The following is a 23,462-nucleotide window of genomic DNA, read 5'->3' as shown; positions in this document are numbered from 1 at the left end:
TCCATTTTTGTGTTTTCGCTTTTTCCTCCCCTTCTTCTAAGAGCCACAACTGTTTTTTTTTCTGTTCAGAGACGTATGACCACTTTATTTTTTTTTCTGGAAAAGTTATACTTTAGAAACGACACCATGCATTTTACCACGTAGCGTACTGGAAAATGGGAAAATAAATTCTAAGTGTGCTGAAACTGCAAAAGAAACGCAATTCTGTCTTTTTTTTGAAAATTGTTTTTACGGGATACTTTGTCTGAAAACCGAACAAATGAGGTGGAGCATAAGCAGTTATACGTGCAATGTGTAGGAGCACGTTCATAATGACATAAAAGCCAAGAAAAAACAAATGAGCATATACCCTGTAGTAAGAAATAAGTAATAGTACATATCACAGGGTATTTAGTCAACACTGTTTTGATCAAAAAAGCATAAAAGCCAGCCCACCGCCACAAGATGTACCCAGTCCTATCTCTAACCTACCCTCTCTCTAATATTACAACCTCGTCTTATCAGCCGACCTCCATATAGGTGAGGGCAGAGCAGGACACCGGCCCAATTCTTCAGACACCTGACCATGGGAAACTATATAGATGTAATGCCTAGCTCAAAAAGGGAGAGCCACGTCCCTGCTTCTACGAAGTGCAAGAAACTACAGCAAAAAATAAAAAAAATTAGCTCAAAATGTGTTTGTAGTGAAATGACTACAGTGTAAACGTGCTCCTACACATTGCATGTATACCAACTTATACTCCAGCTGACTTGATTGGTGTCGAAATGTATTTTTATGTATTTTTTTTCTTTGTTTTTTGTTTTTTAACTGCACAGTACAGACCAAAAGTTTGGACACACCTTCTCATTTAAAGATTTTTCTGTATTTTCATGACTATGAAAATTATACATTCACAGTGAAGGCATCAAAACTATGAATGAACACATGTGGAATTATATACTTAACAAAAAAGTGTGAAACAACTGAAAATATGTCTTATATTCTAGGTTCTTCAAAGTAGCCACCTTTTGCTTTGATGACTGCTTTACGCACTCTTAACTTGCGGTCCTGAATAAGGCGCACCTTACGTCAGCGGTCCCGTTCATTATCTCACTTCGGTAAGTGATTGGATTACATTTCTGGCATACTTTACAAATGGTGGAAATTGTGATGAATTTGTCAAGGTGGCTTTGCCAGACCACGGCTTTACCCATTTTGGCAAAGCTGGCCAGGACTGGAGTAAAAACGCCAAAAGTTGCTAAAACATTTGCTGCATTACGTGTTTCACGCCAGAATTCTGGTGAAAACACCTTCCTGAATTTGGCCCTTCGTGTCCCTCATATGCCCAAACTCCAATGCGCATGTCTAGATTTATTTTTTTTATTATTATTCATTAATGTTATTGAATTACACAGCACATTTCAGACCCCATTCTTGCATTTGGTTGCTTTTAAAAACTTTTTGGCCAAAAGAAATTACGTAAATTATTTCAGGGAATACTCATTTTAGCCTTCAAATTTTAGGTCCAATGCTCACTCCATGATGTCAAAAAGTCCTTGGGCCGTAGTCCAATAAATCATTACAAAATGCAGGTGGTTTTCTTCACCTGGGATCAATAGTGCCCCATTTCAGCTCCATCGTTTAAGTCTTTTCCAAAACCTGCTGAATAAACTAACCATATGCAATAAAAGGGATGGCCTGAGAACTATAAAATGAGCATCAGAACAAGGGGGCCCGTCTTCTGAGAGGGAAAATAAGGATCTAGTATATAGTGTTCCAGTCAGGTGTGTAACTGACTTGGTTCAGTGGCATCATATGTGGAAGACCGTCTCCTCCACCTTTCCCATAGCTGGCAGGTGGACAGCAATCTTTAACCAAGGATCGAGCATTGACATTCCTTCTACACCTGGATAAACTGGAAGTAGATTCTGGTCTAGCGTCATATTGGGTTTGTCTACCACGTCACCTGGTATTTTCAGAACTCACGGTCATCACCATGGGACCAAGAACTTCTTTTTAGATACATATAGTTTCATGGTTAAGAATTAAAAAAGACACCCATCCACCAAGTTCAACCAATAATCCTAATGTGCTCTTTCAAAGGAAGCCAAAATCTGAGGTAGATGGCCCATATTAGAGAACAAAAATCCTTCTCCAATTATAGCAGTCAGAATAAGGCGATGAACTTAAGTTTGCCATAATTAAAGCTTGCTTAGGAAAATACGAGAAAAAAAAAATTACCGAGACCTTGACTTACTGATACCAAAACACACTTTTGCCGAACCTCTACTCCAGTTGTAGCTATTCCAGGTCTTCCCCTTTTCCCTTTTTTTTTTTTCTTTATACTTCTGTTACCTATTGTAGTTTGGTTATGATAGCGGCACGACAATGTTATGTATAATACATGTCCTAAATAGTGTTGATAATGCCTCGACTACGTATTTCATCTGTTTCGAGTTCTCTAATTTTGATATCTTGTTTACCTATACCCATTACCCAATTACCACTCTATCCATCCCTTTCCCCTTTACCCTATTTCCCCATTATATTAAAATCAATAAATATATTTGAAAAAGAATAAGGCGATGGCTACAAGGCGACGAGTATTGTGCAACACTGAAATCACGGTAACATATTGCTACATTGGATGTATTGATTTCCAAATGGTGTCGCATGTTTCGAAATGTGTTGGATTCGCACACAACTCATTTGCCACAGAATTCAATGTAAGTCATATGCAACTTAGCAGTTTTATTTATGGCAAAGTCAGCAAGTTGCACAAATGTTTTTGATCACACAACTTATTTCACAACTTCAGTCGCATGACACAATTCGCCAACCAGCCCCAGCCTAAATCTCTGGATCAACATCCCATGTGCAGAAATCTAGTACCCATAACCTAGAATTTATTTTTCAGGAAAGGTATTCAAAGGCAACCTGTATGGAAACATATAAACTTTCCATACAAATGTGACCAAAAGTGTTTCAGCCTGCAGCATAATCTGTATATTCCTGTAATACACAATTCATAGTTGTAATCCTATATACACAGCTGTGCAGGTCTTTACACGACTTTGGTCCCAACTTGATTTCAAAAGCCTTTAATTGCAGCCATATTTCCATAGACAGAATGTATATGAAGGAATTAAGGAATATGGTCCAGTTGCAAAACTACTTCAATTTCTGTAGAGAATTTGTAGGCCTTAAAAGGTTTTAATTCTGACCAGAATTAATTTGTTGTAGGCCATTTTGGTTGTTGGGTTTATTTTTTTTTTTATTTATTTTACTATGCTAAAGTTGAATATTTAATTATTTAATAATGAGTTGGACTGGTTCCTTCTCCCATGGAGCAAAACATTGTAACGCTCTTCTTACAACATTAGAGACATATAATTTATCACCCTTTATGGGCATTCCTTGTCCACGCTGCAGCTTCTTACTATGGCAGTAAGGTATCTCGAATACTGTCCCAAATACTTAGAAAGAGAAGAAAAGGTCATAAAGTCAACAAGTTTTGGCAATATATAATTGTCTATGATTATTATATTGATAGCCTATCCTTAGAATAGGTTATCAATATCTGATTGGTGGGTGTGCCAGGTGTTGCAACCCTGCCAATCAGTTGTTTCTGCTTCCAGCAGTGACTAGATGCAATTAAGGCCCCGTCACACATAGCGATTTACCAACGATCACGACCAGCGATACGACCTGGCCGTGATCGTTGGTAAGTCGCTGTGTGGTCGCTGGAGAGCTGTCACACAGACAGCTCTCTTCAGTGACCAACGATCAGGGGAACGACTTCGGCATCGTTGAAACTGTCTTCAACTATGCCGAAGTCCCCCTGCAGCACCCGGGTAACCAGGGTAAACATCGGGTTACTAAGCGCAGGGCCGCGCTTAGTAACCCGATGTTTACCCTGGTTACCAAAAAAAACAAACAGTACATACTCACCATCTGATGTCCGTCAGGTCCCCTGCCGTCTGCTTCCCGCTCTGACTGAGTGCCGCCGTACAGTGAGAGCAGAGCGCAGCGGTGACGTCACTGCTGTGCTGTACTTTCACTTTCACTTTGCGGCGCTCAGTCAGTGTGGGAAGCAGACGGCAAGGGACCTGACGGACATCAGATGGTGAGTATGTACTGTTTATTTTTTTTTTACATTTACGCTGGTAACCAGGGTAAACATCGGGTTACTAAGCGCGGCCCTGCGCTTAGTAACCCGATGTTTACCCTGGTTACCAGTGAAGACATCGCTGGATCGGTGTCACACACACCGATTCAGCGATGTCAGCGGGACCTCAACGACCAAAAAACGGCCCAGGCCATTCCGACACGACCAGCGATCTCACAGCAGGGGCCCGGTCGCTGGTACGTGTCACACATAGCGAGATCGCTACTGAGGTCGCTGTTGCGTCACAAAACTTGTGACTCAGCAGCGATCTCGCTAGCGATCTCACTATGTGAGACGGGGCCTTTAGTTGCAGAGCACAGCTCTGTCACCAATACAGTGGCCACAGCTGGGTACAACACATCACATCTCACCATGGGAAACAATAAGGGGCAGATCTGCTGTTCACTGAGTTGTGTAGTTCCACTCTGCAACTGAGCACATGCAACCAGCACTAGGAACAGTTGATCGGCAGAAGTGTCGGGTATAGCACTCAAACCAATCAGATATTGATGATGAATCCTAAGGATGGGCTATCAATATAAAAGTCATGGACAACCACTTTAAGCACAAACTTTAGTGACTTGCCTTTCTATAAGGCTAGGTTCACATTGCGTTAGTGCAGTCCGTTCAACTAATACGTTAAACGGACTGCGCTAACGCAAGTGTCAACTTTGGCACAGCGCTAGCGCAGATGGAGCATCTGCTAGCTCCATCTGCGCTAGCAGTGACGGACCCGGAAACGCTGCAGCCCGCGTCTCGGGTCCATCACTCAATGACTGCACATCGCTAGCGCACGCCCATTGTGGGCGTGTGCTAGCGATGCGTCCAACATTGCATTCAATGGTGGCGTTAACGGACTACGTTACACCGCGTTATGCCGCGGTGTAACGTAGTCCGTTTAACGGAGTCACTGAACGCAATGTGAACCTAGCCTAAGTTATGGCCTGGAAAAATTGTTGGCATCTTTCCAAAATAGTGAATAAACAACTTTGTTTTAAGCATGTGATGCTCATTCAAACTCAAAATCGCACCTGAAAACAGATAAAAAGGGTAGAAGTTGACTCAATATTTGCATTGTTTGCCTGTGTCTGCCACACTAAGCATTGATAACAGAAAGAGAAGACCGAGGTTACAAGTCCTTCTCCAGAGATCTTGACGTTCCTTTGTTCATGGTGCCAAACATAATCAAAAAGTTTACAACCAATGGCACTGTAGCTAACCTCCCTGGATGCGAATGACAGAAAAAATATGATGAAAGGTTGCAACGTAGTATAGACCGGATGGTGGATAAGCAGCCCCAATCAAGTTCCAAAGAAATTCAAGCTTTCCTGCAGACTCAGGGTGCATCAGTATCAGAGCGAACTATCTGTTAACATTTGAATGAAATGAAACGCTATAGCAGGAGACTCAGGAGGACCCCACTGCTGACACAGAGACCTAAAAAGGCCAGACTGCAGTTTGCCGAAATGTACATGAGTAAGTCAAAATGTTTCTGGGAAAGCGTTTTGTGGGCAGATGAGAATAAGATAGAGCTTTTTGGTAAAGCACATCATTCTGTTTACCGAAAACGGAACGAAGCCTACATAGAAAATAACACAGTCCCTACAGTCAAATACGGTGGAGGTTCAAAGATGTTTTAGGGTTGCTTTGCTGCCTCTGGCACTGGATGTCTGGACTGTGTGCAAGGCATCATGAAATCTGAATATTACCAAAGGATGTTGGGTTGCAATATAGTGCCCAGTGTCAGAAAACTGGATTTGCCTCCTAGGTCATTGGTTTTCCAGCAGAACAATGACCCCAAGCATACTTCAAGAAGCACCTAGAATTGGATGGAAATAAAGCGCTAGAGAGTTCTGAAGTGGCCAGCAATGAGTCCAAAACTTAATCCCATTGAACACCTATGAAAAGATCTAGAAATTATTGTTGGGAAAAGACACCCTTCAGCCTTCAAATCTGATAGATATGGAGCAGTTTCCAAAGAAAGAGTGGTCCAAAATTTGTTGAGAGGTGTAAAAAACTTGTTAATAGTTGTAGGAAGCGTCTGTAGTTATTTATTCCAGAGGGTGTGCAACCAACTATTAAGTTGAGGGTGCCAACAATCTTGTACTACCCATTTTTGTTTTTTTGTGAAATTATGTCCAATTTTTGCAATTTTTTCCTCTGTTTTTTTTTTTTAGTTGTTTCAATGCACACAAAGGAAATAAACGTGTAGCAAAACATGTGCAATTGCAATAATTTTCTCTGAGAAATACTTCATTTTCTGGAACAATTTGAAGGGTAAAAACACTTTCATCCATGACTGTATATACATATATCCAAGAAGTATTGTTTCTCCTTGTGGAGATTGACATGCTAAGCATGTCGAGATAAGGAGACTTAAAGCTGCAATGCTATTCTGGGAAATATGCTAATTATGCACATTGTATCTTTAGAGAGGAAGAGAACTAGAACTCTAGTGCCACCTATTGGAAGGTACCAATCCCACAAGTTGGACATCGCTCACACAGCCAAAGTAGATCCCCACTTTGCACTGACATGTGGCAGTACCCCGAAACAGTGTCTGCAAATTGAGATTATGGTTTGGCTATTATCCTAAATCATGTGACAAGGCTCATAAAAGGGTCGACATTGACTTGTAGGATTGCTACCTTCCAATAGGTGGCACGAGCGTTCTAGTTCTCTTCCTCTCTGAAGAGACAATTTGTATAATTTGTATATACATATATAACATTCATTATCACTGAATACTTTCTAAAATGCAAATACTTTGGTATTGGTGGGTTTCCATTGTCATTTATAAGATGCACAGATACATTCTGCGAGATATTCTCTGTACACCGAAGGCCATCTTTAATATTTATGGCATATTACGTGTACTATAATGATAATTGAAAATTCCATAACTTTTGGTTTTAAATTCTTCTATGAAAGTATATGGATAGCTACTATTCTAGGCATATAGGAAGAAAGAATGAAAAGCATGTGACTTAGGGCAGGACTAACAGAAGGGCTGACTTCAGCTGATGACCTGTCTCCTGAGTGCCTTTCCTCAGGGTTCTCTTGGGGGTAACAATGCATCATTTTGAGAATTCCAGTATGTGAAGACAATGGGAGGATGAGACATCCGGATCAATTAGTAAAAATATCCTTGTTTACAAGGCAGATCTCTGCTGGAAGGGTCAGAGGTTTGGCTCATTTCATCCTCTTCCTTCTGATAATGTGTCCACTGAAAATGATAAGGTAGAGGTCATAGTGATAAATAAAGGAAAACAAGATCCTCTGTTCCTCAGAGGCAGAGAAGGCAGAGATCATTTGACAAGGCTCCTTACCTTACTAAGGGCACCAAGTCTAGTTCTCAGGTTTATACTTGGATTTTAAAAATGCTTTTTTACATGATCCTCTGTTTCTACCTTAATGAAGTCACCCCATTGGGTAAGTTGCAATAATTTTATAAAACAAAAGGAATACTGCATATGTTTCCAATGCCAAATTGTACATTCTGGAGTACAATTATACAACTCATTGTATGGCTCCAAAACCATATATGCTTGTATGTAATACAGAAAGCTTATTACATTGCATTGTATACATACACTCAACACTGTTTTTAAGTCTTTTGGAAGTTACTGGATGCAAAATATATATGTATGTTTACGCGAGTGTATGTATGTATGTGTGTATATGTGTGTGCGTGTGTATATATATATATATATATATATGTGTGTGTGTGTATATATATATATATAATATATATATATATATAATATATATATATATATATATATATATATATATATATATATATATATATAATTTTTTATTTTTTTTTAATTTAATGTGGCTTTAATTGCCTTAATGTGTTAGCATTTTTGCCATTCTCAGGGCACAGTATGTCATATTTTTTCCATTAGTTGTTTCAACAAAACTTTAACTTAGGAGAAAAAAAACCCTTCCAGAAAATGTAAAAAAAAGTGTGAACCAAAAAAGGCTTATAAATATTAAATTCATGGATGGCACAAAAAGGTATGCAATGTGTTTGTGAAGGGCGGCCTAATAAGTACAACATAGGTGCTTCAAAAATGTATTAATTGAGGAGAGGCAGATCATAATGCACAATATTTAATAGGTACCAAACAACATTTTTGGATTTAGCTAAAATAGGAAGATGTTGATGATTAAATTGCATGCATTGCCAAACTAAACTGCAAATTCCACCCTGCACCTTATTCTTGGACTGGATGCATTGTGAGCCATTTCTGCTGGGTTTGTGTATGTAGAGTTGTGTATGTCCAGTGTGCCACAGCATTATGGTATAAGCCAACATTAAGGGTATGTGTACATCTTGAGTAACCTTTCTGTACCATTTCTGCATCTCTTGGCAGGAAAGATGCAGCTGCAAAAACGCTTGTTTTTGCAGAATTTTTTCCCTGCGTTTTTGATTGATTTGAGTGAAGTCAATGGTGAAAAACGCCGGCAAAAATGCACCGAGAATTGACTTGCTGTAGATTATTTTCTGCACCAAATCTAAAAAGTGAAAAATTCTCAATGTGTGCATGACACTTCAGGTGTTCTCATTCTCTTCTGGCATCAGGATTGCTTCAGGTTTTGTCACAAACCTGTGCAGAAAATAACAACAAAAACACACCAAATCTGCAACGTGTGCACACAGCCTAAATGTGAGACATGCAAAAATTCTAATAACTGCACTGGACACATTAATTGACTTCCAATTAACATTTGTAATGTGAACCTAATGACATGTTAGTTTCACTTTCAGCAAATGACTTAAATACTGAACACATTAGATTTTTAACAAAAGAAGACCTCGCTCATCACAGTAATCGAACATTTAGTCCTCATTGATATTAGGATAAAGCAGAGGCAAGAGATACGTTATTCTTTTTTTTTAGACTGTTTTCATGTTTATACCAAATATTTTGAGAACCCATTCCTATCATAGTCATTGCATTACCAGGGGTCCTGTGACTTTCTATAATACTGTGTGTTACAATTCTTTATCATTACCACGATTTCTGCTTGGTTTCAGTGGAGGAAAATCCAGAGGCTAACAACAATACATACCTAGTTCTGCTGTCAGCTACAATCTTGTCCAGTCTAGATAATCTTCTCTGAAGCTCAGTACATCAGTAGCAGTTGTCCAGATCATTTCCAGGTCAGGACTAGGTCGATATCTTGAAAATAGTGAGTCATTGAAATATACAAGAGCAGATTTATTGATACTGTTTAGACCACATAGAAGTAGACTAGATATTCCAAATTGTTCAAATTAACTGTCTCTTTACGAAAAAATTATTGGTTTATATTTAGATACTTTTTTTTTTACTTTATGCCACCACTTGATTTCGCAGAAGCTATACAGTAGAAGCTGCGCTCTTACACTCCGCAACTGACCACATCTGACTGGTGCCCCACTGATCTGATATTGATGACCTATCCTAAGAATAGGCCATCAATATAAACTACTGGACAACGCATTTAAACCAGTATGTGCGATTGTAGCTTTACTCTTTAAGTTCAGACATAGTAAGTAAATGGTGTTCTTTGAAATAGGACTGTCCTCAAACCTCAGTGTAGTATCACAACACGCATTGTGGCCTCAAAGAACTGTATGATAAATTCAGGTCTGCACATTTTTTTCCTTTATTCTTTCCATAACACAGAAATTTGTGTATATCTGTGTACGTAGTTCACAACTGACCTCATACAGTAGACACTTCTTAACATCTTATATTATGAATCTCTTCTCTACTTCAAGCCTTGGATCCATGTTCTGCTTATATAAGTCTGAATGAGCCTTGGAGAAACACAGACCACTTACTTAATGAATCAGAAGACAAACCGATGTGCGACAACCATCTGAGTGGCGAGTGGTATCGGTTCACAGGCATGGCTGGAGATGCTATGCCAACATTTTGTATCCCTGAAAACCACTGTGGCACACATGCCCCAATCTGGCTCAATGGGAGCCACCCAAGTGAACCAGAGGGCATTGTGCAAAGACAAGCCTGTGCCAGTTTCAGTAACAACTGCTGCCAATGGAATACAACTGTGGAAATCAAAGCCTGCCCAGGAGGGTATTATGTGTATCGATTAACAAAGCCAAATGTTTGCTTCCATGTCTATTGTGGTCGTAAGTACTCAATGTTTTTTTCTTTTCAGTTATAAATTAAGTTTAACTCTAAAAATGTATGGCACAATATGAGATCAAGGTTTATTTGAGGGTGGGGAAGGCACTAACGAGGCATAACTAGAAGTTGTTGGCCCACAATGAAAAATATGTAACTGCATCATCATCATTCCCCCATCCAAGACCCTTCAACCTTGTCATTTATACTATTCGTATTGTCTTATGGGGCACAGAGGGTGTTGTGTTCCATGGGCTGTGTATGGCTACTATAACCTCTCAGCCTAACTGCTGTGTCAGCTGAGACACCACCATACCACTTACTTTCAGATCTGCTTAGATTTTTCATTTTGACCAAATATATGTTTGCAAGATAACCAGTTATTAGACCCCTACTGAGCAGAATTTTTGTCATGAGATCAGGTACATGTTTGCCTCTTAGTGATATTGGTATAATTTCAAAAAGAGCATAGGTTATACCAGTCAAATAATTATCCGTTGGGTCAGTAGAAGTATTTTGGAAAATTTGGTGTTGTGCCACTTGCCCAATACTATACTACAATATAAAAAAGAGCCTTTAGGTGAGTTCAGACTTGGCGAATTTGTTCCGCTATGGACATTACCACAATGCCTTGTTATGGTGGCCTTACTCATTTATATTGGGAAAACTGGTCAATTAACTACTATGTTTGGAGTGCACAATCTTTACCCTTATGGCAAATGTCAGGCGAAAGAATGATCTAGCAGTTTCTGTATGTCCAATCTTTTTGTACTGGGAGAAAGGTAAGTGACTTACTGTCAGTGATGTTGTTTTGGTACAGTTTTTTTGAGCCAGAGCTAGGAGTAGATTTAAAATAAATGGGAAAATAAGAGAAGGGCATCAATCTTTTATTTTTGTTGTATCTACTAATGGTTTTAGTTCCAAAAACTACCACTTATGCTTTCCAACATAGCCGCCTGTAACAAACTGCAATTTCTTAAAGGTTTCAGTGCAGAATGTGACTTTAGGATTTCCAGTTGTTACAATCGGAAACCGTAATTTTTCACAATATCGGCATATAAATTATATAGATAGAATTTGTTATTTGAAGGTGGAATTCTACAGTTTTTATCTATTCTAGTAAGACATAGTGGTTTAGTTAAATCTCCTCTAATAAACTGAAAGTAGCATTCTCAATTGTGCAGGTTGGGGTTGCCGTATTCCTGTTTTCCTATAGCTTTACAACAGTAAAGAGGAAATGTTTCCAATGATATACCGTAAGACACTGCTCTGCATAGCAAAGCACTAAAAAAAAACGCTTTTCCCTATTCACTACAGCGACAAGAAGTAGTGTAAAGCCGTCACGTTAAAAACATCACAATACAGATTGTGGTTCAAAATATGATTGCTAGAGTTTTTTCTTTAATATTTTATGTGTTATTTAGACTTCTATGATATTTGCGATCTGATGGAGTGTGGAGGAACGTGTCTGGACACTGGAGATTGTATATGCAGTTCTGGGACAGTTCTAGGCCCTGATGGGCAAACATGTCTGGGTAAGATCAGCCTGTTTCTTCATATCACACTGAAGCAAAAGTTCTATAGCTTTGTAAAATACTTTGTGTTTAAAATTCTATTACTTTTGAAAGCTCTAAAAAAAATTTAAAGTGCAAAAATATATAACTTTCTAATGTACTTATATTAACAAAGCTGCATGCCAGAGAGAAAACAACGCCAGCTCTCTTCCCAGCTTTTTTTCTCCTCCATAGAAGAGAGCATCCTATGTTGGCATGTCACCACTGAGGTGTGTGAATGGGTTTGGCTCACTGCTCACTACTTTCAGTAGCTAAGCCCCAGTCTTGAGTATGTGCACACGTTAAAGATCTGGTCTGATTTCACACCAATGCACGTGTAAGCAGGTGACCGAATGCAACGCACAGAAAGGACAAGGTTGGGACAGTCAAACGATTTACTTCTTAAATGGTGGGAATGTACAGTGGTCAGGGAACAGTTAATAATATGAAACAGTGTGAACATCAGTAAACCATATGATGGTAAACATACAATGGATTTTAGAATACAATGTGAATAATGGAAAAGTCTCTCAGGGATTACACTTGTGTCCTTCCTACAAGGATAGTGCACCCATTCCTGGGGAGCTAATACGTTAGCTCTTCCTGCAGCAATGTCCCTAGTGGGGGTTACTGGGATTTCCCGCTAGGCCACAAGTCCTTCTAACAGTCTATCAAGGAACGTTGAGCTTCTTGTGTTACAGCTGGTCCCCACCCCATCTGTTGTCCTACCCCAGGCTGACCCCTTTACTTTACGTTATTGCTGAAAGTAACGGCCTGGCTCACTCATGTTGTCCTCTAGTCGATGTCTCCTCGTGGATCTTTGGTGCTTGCAGGTATATCCTAGGCCTGAGGAAGAGAGGGCTGGGTCCTGGCTCTCGATGAGCGTCGTCTGGGATCTGGGTCTCGACTGGCGTAGGTTGGGTTCTTGATCGACATAGTAGGGTCAACAGGGCGTTGTCTGGGCTCTGTCTGACAGCAGCCATCACCCTACTGGTGCACGCTCTCCACTGATGCTAGTCACACTGAATTCAGCGTTTTCTCTGGCACATGTCCACATCACTCCTCTCCTTGGCGCCAAAATCCCGATTTGGAGCAGGATTTCTATATCTGGGAACTCCATCATCCAAGGCACCTGACCGTGTCCTGCACATGAACTCGCTTCTCCAGCAACTCTTCTGATGCCGGTTGATTCCACGTGGTTTCATTCAGCCAGCAAATAGCAGTCTTTCCTCACTAATGCCACATCACGCAGGGGCTCTTCAGGAGAACCATTTCCTCCTCTTACTTTCACAGTGCACGCTATGTGACGATTCACAAATCTGCAGTCACATAGACTTGTTGTTGTGGACCAGCAATCTGTTTAAATAACTGCTGCATTTTTGTCTCGTTTCAAATCTGCAGCATGTCAATTCTTTCAGTGTTTTTGGACCGTATTTTACCTATTCTAATAAATTTAGAAAAAAGCGCATAAAAAATGCAGGATTAAAGGCATAAAAACCGTGCATATTTTATGCTGTGTTTTTCCTGCCAACACTTCAGTATTTGCAGCAGAAATGTCTGCAGCGAATACTTAACGTGTGCACATACCCTCATTGTCAAGGCTGTTAAATTAGGGAGCTGGCTTGGCTATTAAGAACGAGCCAGTAAGCCTTCCCTCTTTATACTTACACTGATAACTGCCAATCATAAAATTCACATTTCATCCCTTGATTACATTAGCGGATGATTCTGATGTCTGAGTAATTGCCAGCAACAAACAAGCATTCTATCTTTTATTGTTACATCGCTAAATTTGTTTACACTGGGCAATGAGCAAGAATTAATGTCTGTACAAATGGTTTTTAGGCAGATCTTTGGTTATATGAAATTAAAATAAAACCGAGGACCAGAGTATTAAGATAGACCATCAATATTTGATCAGCGGAGGTCAGAAGCTTAACACCCTTTTTAGATCATCAGTTTGAAGTGTCCTTTTATTTGCATCCCTCCATCCACCTACAAGGTGCTGCAACGTAATCCCCCAAAAAACTCTCTTAAATATTAATGGACACTTTATTTTGGAGTATTACCCTATACAGCTAGAGTCAATAAACCCCTACCTTACGTATGATATATAAGGCTAATCAGCAATACCATTCTATCATTACAAAATGAGCAGGCTAGAACAGAACAAGATAGGAAGGGGCGAGAATATTTTTAGCTCTCATCTGCCAAAAAAGTAAACTCTGAATATTGTCTGATTTATAGCACCCCTGACTTAATACACGATGGAAAAATCATCTGCCAGCGGCTATTACCGATCCATTCATTTATTCCTGCAGAATGATATTAGAAATATGGCAATTGTAAGAGAAATAGGACAGTGTAGAGTTATTAATATCGCTTGTAAAGGACATACTGAACAAAAAAAAATTCGGAAAGGGACAGAGGATGGAAGGAGAGATCCCACGTTCAGTAATATCAGTGATGCAGCAAACACTGCTGATTCAGTGTCCTCTTGATAGAATCCATCTAGAATAATATTCAAACTCTTAGGCTATGTGCACACGATGCGGATTTGCTGCGGATCCGCAGCGGATTTTTCCGCGCAGGAACACTGCAGATCCGCACTGTGATGTACAGTATAATGTTATTCTATGGGACAAAAAAAGCTGTGCAGAAAAATCAGTGCGGAATTGCTGCGGATTTCAAAGAAGTGCATGTCACTTCTTTTGTGCGGATCTGCAGCGTTTCTGCACCCCTCCATGTTAAAATTCCGCAGTGGCAAAAACCGCTGAAAATCCGCATCAATTCCGCACAAAATCCGCATAAAAAACGCGGCAAATCCGCGGCTGCGGATTCTGCCAGGAGATGCGGATTTTGTGCAGAAAATTCTGCACCTTTTTTCCTACGTGTGCACATACCCTTAAAACGAACAGCTGTCAATCACTAGTAGGACTGCCCACTGGACAAACCAAGGATTTCAATGAACATGCTGAGTTTTTCCCCACAAACCTATATATCATTCTGCTCAGTTTCTCCTTCTCTGTACTGTGCTGTCCACAGATCGAACTGCATGTACAATGAGACAAGTTTCAACCAACTTTATTATGTATTGCAGATGAAAATGAATGTGAGCAAGATAATGGTGGCTGTAGTGAGGTCTGCATTAATCTGAAGAACTCCCATCGCTGTGCTTGTGGGAAAGGGCGAGTACTGGCCATAGATGAGAAAACATGTGAAGGTGAATTCATTTTTATTGCCATACATATTCACTTCCTTTAAGAATAAAATTCAGGCTTCAGATTTGAATGAACATTAAAAGTTGAGAAGTTTTTCAAACTTTTTTTTCTTTGTATTTTTGGTAATCTTGAGTTGAGTTATGTCATCTATTTCTCCATTTATACACTGTACATGGCTACAATCAAATGTTCTTGGAAGCAAACCGCAGTTCTTAACTCTACCGTCAGATAAGTGCACAGCTTGCTTTTATGCCCTTACCACAGTAGCCAATATTGTCCTTTATGATACAAAGATGTTTTCATTTTTTTCATCTGGCCTCTGTGAATAATAACTTTTATATTTTTCCCATCAGTACAAAGAAATCATTTTTATGTAAAAAAAAACTATTAGCTTTTTGGAGTGACTGGAAAAAAATGCAATTTCATATTTGTGGGTTTGTTTTTTAGTGTTAGTATACAGTATAAATTTTAACTTTATTTTGTGAATCAATGTGATCAAAACCATGCTAAACTTATGCAGTCATGGCTGAAAGTGTTGACACCCTTGAATTTTCCCAGAAAATTAAGTATTTCTCGCATAAAATTATTTCAGTTACACATCTTTTGTCATACACATGTTTATTTCCTTTTGTGTGTATTGGAACAATACAAAAATACTGAGGAAAAAAGGCAAATTGGACATAATTTTACACAAAAAAACCCAAATGGGCTGGACAAAATTGTTGGCACCTTTCCAAAAATGTGGTTAAACAACTTTGTTTCAAGCACGTGATGCTCGTTCAAACTAACCTCTGGCAATTAACATATAGATATGGGCAATATGAAAATCGCACCTGAAACCAGAAAAAAAAAGTAGAAGTTGACTCAATCTTTGAATTGTGTGTCTGAGTGTTCCACACTAAGAATAGAGAACAGAAAGATGAGAAGAGAACTGTCTAAGGACTTGAGAACCAAAATCTTTGAACAATATCAACAATCTCAAAGTTACAAGTCCATCTCCAGAGAGCTTGATGTTCTATGGTCCATGGTGCGCAACATAATCAAGACGTTTATAACCCATAGCACTGTAGCTAATCTTCCTGGACGGCAGAGAAAAATTGATCAAAGGTTGCAATGCAGGATAGTCTCGATGGTAGATAAGTAGCCCCAATCAATATCCAAAGAAATTCACTGGGTGCCTTGACTGTGTACAAGGCATCACGAATCTGAAGATTACCAAAGGATTATGACTCTCAATGTAGTGCCCAGTGTTAGAAAGCCGGATTTGTGTCCTAGGTCATGGGTGTTCCAGCAGGGCAATGACCCCAAACGTACTTCAAGAAGCACACAGAAATGGATGGAATCAAAGCGCTGGAGAGTTCTGAAGTAGCCAGCAATGTATCTTGACCTAATTTCCATTGAACCTGTGAAGATATCTTAAAATTGCTGTTGGGAGATGGTGCCTTCAAATATGAGAGACCTGGAGCAGTTTGCCAAAGAAGAGTGATCCAAAATTCCAGCTGAGAGGTGTAAGATGCTTGCTGATGGTTATAGGAAGTGATTGCAGTTACTTATTCCAAAGGGTGTGCAACCAAATATTAAGTTGAGGGTGCCAATAATTTTGTCTGGCCCATTTTTGGAGTTTTGTGTGAAATTGTGTCAAATTTGCCTTTTTTCAGTGTTTTTTTTGTTGTTGTTGTTCCAGTATACACAAAGGAAATATACATGTGTATAACAAAACATGTGTAATTGCAATAATTTTCTTGAGAAATACTTCATTTTCTGGAACAATTTCAAGGGTGCCAACACTTCCGCCCATGCCTGCATAGTTTTTTTTTTTTTTTTTTTAAATCTTATAACTTTTGCTTAAATAGGTTGTCCAGACTGAAATGGACTCTGTGTGACTACAGACTGCCAATCATGATCATGGGGAAAACAATGGGAGGTATCACTTATGTGCTGCTGAGTTGAAAATCCTTAAAATCAAATAATTTATTAGAACAGGTTTAAAAGTTGACTCGTTTCGATGTCATGCAGGACCTCTTCATCAGGACAAACATGATGAAGAGGTCCTGCGTGATCTCGAAACGCGTCGACTTGTAAATCTGTTCTAATAAATGATTTGATTTTAAGGATTTCATCTCAGAAGTGCATAAATGATACCTCCCGTCTTTTTGCTCATACCAGTGGTCGTCCTCTCGACCGGTATCTGTGCAGCAACTGTTACATGCCCTTCATGTGTTGCCATTAAGAAACTCAGAAAGGTGAGTGTATCTTACTTTTTCCCCCCGACACCCTATTGTCATTGGATAAGACCCTATTGCACTTTTATTCTTCCCAGTTTTATTTGTATTGTAATCATGATAATGCAAACACAATAAAGTAGAACCCGGCACTCAACTTAGGGTAAATCTCATGGGATTTAATAAAGAAACGTTTCGGCCAATCTGGCCTTCTTCAATCAACGTATGCCTGTAAGGCTTGTAGTAAATAGGGCAATGTAAATTGCCAATGGTGATGATCATGGAATATCACTATGGGTAAGCTCGCTGTGTCCGGCTCAGGAAGGCAAGAATGGGTTAACAGTGACCTGTGAGGAGAAGCTGCCGTACATGAGCGTGTCCAGGCGACGCGGTCTCCACCGCTTGACAAGCGGTGATATTCCATGATCATCACCATTGGCAATTTACATTGCCCTATTTACTACAAGCCTTACAGGCATACGTTGATTGAAGAAGGCCAGATTGGCCGAAACGTTTCTTTATTAAATCCCCCATGAGATTTACCCTAAGTTGAGTGCCGGGTTCTACTTTATTGTTACATGGTGTGGGACCCTACCCGTGCACCTTCACTTGATAGTGCATACGGTTCTTTATTACACACGATAATGCAAACACAGTCACGATTCCCCTGTAATCCCTACGTAGATGGGCGGTCACGTGAGAAAATGTTTGCATACATGCGGTCAAGTGCTTACCACTCTCACCCCACCTCTTTCCATTCTCTTCTATTGAGAGAAGTTGGATAAGCCTAATTGAAATATGAACACAAGTATGTAAATCATCACAATTTGGCAGTCTGCAGTCAGTCAGACTTTTCATTTACAAACCCGTTAATAAATGCTAAATGGACATGGGAGGCAAAATTAAATTGGAGGCAGCTTGCTGTCCACAAGTCAGACTGCATGTACAAAGTGGCAAGTTCCCATTAAGCATTGTTTTCCATTTTCTTTTAGTCCGTATTGATTAACCTATTTCCACCCCATCAAATACAATTCTATCATGGTAAGTGGGTTGTTCCCTCAAAACCCCTTTAAAGTCCTAATGCAACCTCATTCACTTCAACAGCTGGAATAATTGGCTCCTACAAGAAAATGTTCTAAATGTTAATGGGGCTGCATATTGAAGTACAAAATAGTCTAAACCAGTGTTCCCCAACTCCAGTCCTCAAGAGCCACCAACAGATCATGTTTTTATGATTTCCTTAGTATTGCTCAGATGATTATTGCATCACCTGGAAAGGCAAGAATTTCATCACCTGTGCATTACTAAGGAAATCTTGAATACATGACCTGTTGGTGGCTCTTGAGGACTTGAGTTGGGGAACACTGGTCTAGCTATCTTACATACTAATTTTACTTTTTCTCCAGCTTTTTGTCTATTTTGATCATTGAGCTATTTTTTATATATATTCCTGAATGTTATGTCTACATTAGATATTCAGGGATGTCAGAACAACAATGGAGGCTGCAGTCATACCTGTGCTCCACTCGGTGATTCATACCAGTGTCTGTGCCCAAGGGGTCTTATCATGTCTGAGGATAACCACACTTGTCAAGGTATGGTAGAAGAAAGAAAGGTTCTATTTCCAATCATGTTGATATTTATGTGCTTCTTGCATTGGTGATACTTAGTTTTCTATCAAAACATTTTTACCAAAGGTTTTAAACTACAGTTTGTAAAACTAGTTCCTAAGGACAAGTAAGACATACAAAGATGTATAACTATGCACAAGTTTTATTAGCCTTAGCGAAAAGATACAGCCGAGTTTATGTAGTTGCTGCACTTAGTACTGCATCTTTATTGGTGCCTACAGCGCAGGTCAAGGCCCATGCTCTACCAGTTCTATATATATTTGTGTCCATTTTATAATTATTCACAAACTTCACACAATTCATGTTGGGGCTAATAGTAATTTGTGAACCAACCCATAAGAAACAGCCCATAATGGTGATTGTCTCCAAACAAGGTTTCTTCTATTGTGGAGCTTTTGGACCCATTATTACGTCAAAGTGTGAGCTCACCAGAGAATCCTGTGGCACTCTGCTGAACCTGTCTAACCCTGTTGCAGATACGCCTTACACAGTAATACTATTAGCATATATTTCTACTAACATCTGTTTACATAAAATACCATAATTTAGATCCTCATTAGACGGATCATGGATGTCAGAAGGATGGAACACCTTACAGCCTTACTAAATGACTCGGTGGTGCGCTTCCAGGCAATATGGTCCCCGTGGGATTATTATGCAGCGGGATCCGACCTGTAGTGCGGCTGAGTTCGGATTTGATTAGTCGATTTAACTGAGGTTTTTCCCTTTTTTTTTTTTTCCCCTCCCCTCCTTCTACTCCTTACTGTCTTGTCTTGTCTTTGTCATTTACGTCTTTGTAAAATTAAGGTCGTTTATAGCCTTACATCATTTATATCGTTTATTATTCATAGACACTATACAGAAACTAAATACTTGTACGACCCTGTTTTGTTATACCATGTTTAATAAAATAAAAATTTTATGGTTAAAAAAAAAAAAATACCATAATTTTAGGTGGTTGTTTAGAGCGGGCAACATTGCTGTGTATTGCTTGTAAAATGCTGGATGTTTTCTTTCCCAATGAAGACCCCCAATCCTTCACATCTTGGATTCAAACACGGACTTTGTTAAAAACACTTATTATTCTGTGTGAAAGTCATAGGAGATCATTGACCTGTGGCAGAGAGTCAATGTTCTGCTTTGTTACTTATTTCTGTGTGGGATTGAACATTTAATTCCATCACTAATAACCACTAGGGATTCTCATACTAGAGAGTGATCATCGCAAATTGCATTTTCTCACTGTGTGACCTAATTCTTTCTGTACAGAATAAAATGTTGGACTTCAGAGTGAAGGTTATAAGCTTCTCGATTATTTTCTACTATTTTTTTTTTTTTCAGTACCAGTTTTATGCAAGCCAAGTTCCATCGAGGTGTCTGTCCCTAAGGATCTGGTTGGTGGACTTGAACTGTCACTTACTAATTCCTCCTGCAAAGGTGTATCCAATGGCACCCATGTCAATATCAACTTCAATCTCAAGACTTGTGGCACCGCTATCAATGTATGTAACTGCTATAGAGAAAACTTGGTGATGCTACTATATCTATTCTTAATCTCTACATATGGCTGTGACCTTGGCTTACTTCAGATATAATGTAGTTTTTTCTGTATTTTTCCATCTCTCACTAGATACAACCTTTTACTTCTTAAAAAAAAAATGGATATAGCTTAGCCGCGAGGGATACATAGCCAAGAGCAGAGGTGTCAAACTGCATTCCTCGAGGGCACCCAACAGGTCATGTTTTCAGGATTTCCTTGTATTGCACAGGTGATAATTTAATCACCTGCACAGAATGATTCCAGCACCTTGTGGAATGCTAAGGAAATCCTGAAAACATGACCTGTTGGCGGCCCTCGAGGAATTCAGTTTGACACCTCTGGCCAAGAGCGTGCCAGCTGCATGTTTGGCCAAATTTCTTAAGAGACACAAGCCTCTTAATAAATTTGCAGCCTCTTATTCCAGTGTACCCTTAATCAAAACTGATGTGAAAAAACACCAGTCTTGATGAATTGGGGTCTACTGTATGATAGTATAAGGAGGACTGGAATCTTAACCAGAGCCTCCATTGTGAATATCACCTTCCAGTTCTGAGTTCTAATATTTGGTAACATACAGCAGTTTCTGAAACTAGAGGTTAGAGTATATCAAATTTAATTTTACATGTTAGCTTAATTTAACAAATGTGTTTACTGCGTTCCCTGACCTTTTATTGTCTCCAACTTTTGTAGGTAGTAAGTGATAAGATTATTGCTACCAACCTAGTCACTGGCATGCCCAAGCAGACCCCAGGAAGCAATGGAGACATTATAATTCGTACAAGCAAGATTTTGATTCCGATTACATGTGAGTTTCCTAGACTTTACACCATCATAGAAGGATATGTACCTAATCTTAAGAACTCACCACTGGAAATCATGGGTCGCAACAGAGGTACCTTTCCCTTCACCCTGGAAATATTTAAGGATAAGGATTTTGATGAGCCTTACAGAGAAACTTTGCCAATTCTTAAGCTCAGAGACTCGCTATATTTTGGCATTGAACCCCTGATGCGTGTCAATGGACTGGAAACCCTAGTGGAGAGTTGTTTTGCAACACCAACTTCCAAAAATGATGAAATCCTGAAATACGACCTAATTAAAGATGGGCAAGTATTAAAATGCTATATTATGATATTTAAGTAATAGATAAGTGTAATCCTTGGATGCAGCAAAGGTATCAAAGGAGCTACAAAGTTTTACAGGTAATTCACCAAAATATTATTTATCAGATTTATTGCTATTCACGTGGCTAAAATTTACTAAACAAAAAGTCCTCTGGAGTTTTGTGCAAAAATATTCCTATAAGTGAGTGTAGCAAAGTGCAAACGCAGATCTGGATTCTTTTCATCTTAGTGTCCCTAAAATAAACTCTTACAGTTAGGGACATGGATCATTCACATGTCCAATTTTTTTATGTACTAGAAAACGGTCCTAGTTTCATCAGTGATTTTGTTCAGAGCGTTAAATGTCATCCTAGTTTAGTACTAGTTTTATGTACAGGAAAGATATTTAGCCATGTTAGCCAGTAGATAGAAAAATATTTAGAATTGAGAGTCCTCGGTGGTTGATACCTTTTAATGGCTAACTGAAAAGATGGTAACAAATTGCAATCTTTCAACACTACTCAGGTCTCTTCATCAGGCACAGACTAAAGCAAATTCTGAAGAATCACATATTTATACACAACACAGCACAGAATTGTCATTATGGGAGAGGGGTCTAAGGGGTATCATTTCTCCTTATGGAGAGTGACATACCATCTCTGGCTTGTCAAGGTAAGGAGGCTTATTTGCCGTGCAATGCTCCTCTGGGAAATTAAATATGCAAATTGCCTCTTCTGAGAAAAAGAGGACTTAACTCTATAGCGCCACCTGTTGGAAGTAGCGATCCTACAAGTCACAATCAACCCTCTAACGAGTCGTGCAATATGACAACAGGTGGCGCTATAGAGTTAAGTCCTCTTTTTCTCAGAAGAGGCAATTTGCACATTATGGGAGAGTGATAAGTGATAAACAGTTGTCCATAAATATTGGAAAGTTCCTAGATTATGAGTGAATGTTTTGTTGTCCTCTGATTGGGGTCTGGTTCTGTTATGATGACCCCACATGGTCTGAAGTGCAATTCCTTAATTGATGTAAAAAGACATAAATCCATGTGACACATTCATTCCTGCACTAAGTGTGTCAAAGGGTGCCATAAATTTATACTCCCAAATTCTCCTGTCTCTCTTAGATTTGAAGTTACCCTTCAATACAAGTAATTTTATGTCCAGAATGTCATGACTGGGGAGACAAAAATGCTTGGCCACAGGAACTCCGCCCCCGCCTCCCCGGACATCACAATGGGGCAGCGGATGCGTTGTAAAACTACAAGCAAGAAAAACAAAACAAAAAAAAGCAAATTAACAAACGCAAGCATATGCGTCTCTTATCATTCCGCTAGATCCAGTGGAGGCCGCTCTATTGCTTGCGTTATCTCAAGAGGCTATAAGTGCACCATCTGGATGTCACAGGACCACTGAAACTGGTAATTGGCAGCAGTGGTCAACTGACTGGAACAGCATGTCATCAGAGAAACCAGTTCCAGCCGATTGACCGATGTAGCCATTCACAGGATTCAGCAGCCCGGTAACATTCGGACTACACAATTATCTGGAGCAGATGCCAACCCCCGGAGCAGCCTGCGCTGGATTCACAAGGGTGACAGGTGACAAGTATGCTTTCATTCATTATTTTATAATATAGTCTACCTACAGGAAAAAAAAAATACGCCAGATAACCTCTTTAAGGCCATGTACAAACGTTGAGTGTTTAGTGAATTTTTTACCTCCGTATTTGTAAGCCAAAACCAGGACAGGAACAATCAGAAGAAAAGTATAATAGAAACACGTCACCACTTCTACATTTTTCATTCACTCCTGGTTTTGGCTTACAAATGCTGAGATTAAAAAACTCACCAAATACTCAATATGTGAATGTGGCCTAATGGGCATAAGCACAAA

The 23,462-nt window shown here is 39.4% G+C and overlaps 1 protein-coding gene across 2 annotated transcripts in view; it reads left to right on the top strand.

The window, feature by feature from the left end:
• Nucleotides 1-985: 985 nt before the first annotated feature.
• OIT3 (oncoprotein induced transcript 3) overlaps nucleotides 986-23,462 on the top strand; it is a 40,617-nt gene continuing 18,140 nt past the window's right edge. The window contains exons 1-7 of one of the 2 annotated variants that reach the window (XM_077259116.1): nucleotides 986-1,098; nucleotides 9,925-10,299; nucleotides 11,719-11,829; nucleotides 14,948-15,070; nucleotides 18,763-18,885; nucleotides 20,263-20,423; nucleotides 21,152-21,567. In XM_077259116.1, the coding sequence (XP_077115231.1) occupies nucleotides 10,011-10,299; nucleotides 11,719-11,829; nucleotides 14,948-15,070; nucleotides 18,763-18,885; nucleotides 20,263-20,423; nucleotides 21,152-21,567 (1,223 nt within the window). In that variant the 5' untranslated portion in view covers nucleotides 986-1,098; nucleotides 9,925-10,010. Of the gene's footprint in view, nucleotides 1,099-7,224; nucleotides 7,581-9,924; nucleotides 10,300-11,718; nucleotides 11,830-14,947; nucleotides 15,071-18,762; nucleotides 18,886-20,262; nucleotides 20,424-21,151; nucleotides 21,568-23,462 lie in introns of those variants that run through there. The other variant, XM_077259115.1, reaches the window with a different exon arrangement.

This window comes from Ranitomeya variabilis, chromosome 4, assembly GCF_051348905.1.
Source record: "Ranitomeya variabilis isolate aRanVar5 chromosome 4, aRanVar5.hap1, whole genome shotgun sequence".
In the NCBI taxonomy this organism is placed as follows: domain Eukaryota; kingdom Metazoa; phylum Chordata; class Amphibia; order Anura; family Dendrobatidae; genus Ranitomeya; species Ranitomeya variabilis.
Note: the sequence above shows the minus strand (reverse complement) of the source record. Positions and strands in the feature narration are given on the sequence as shown.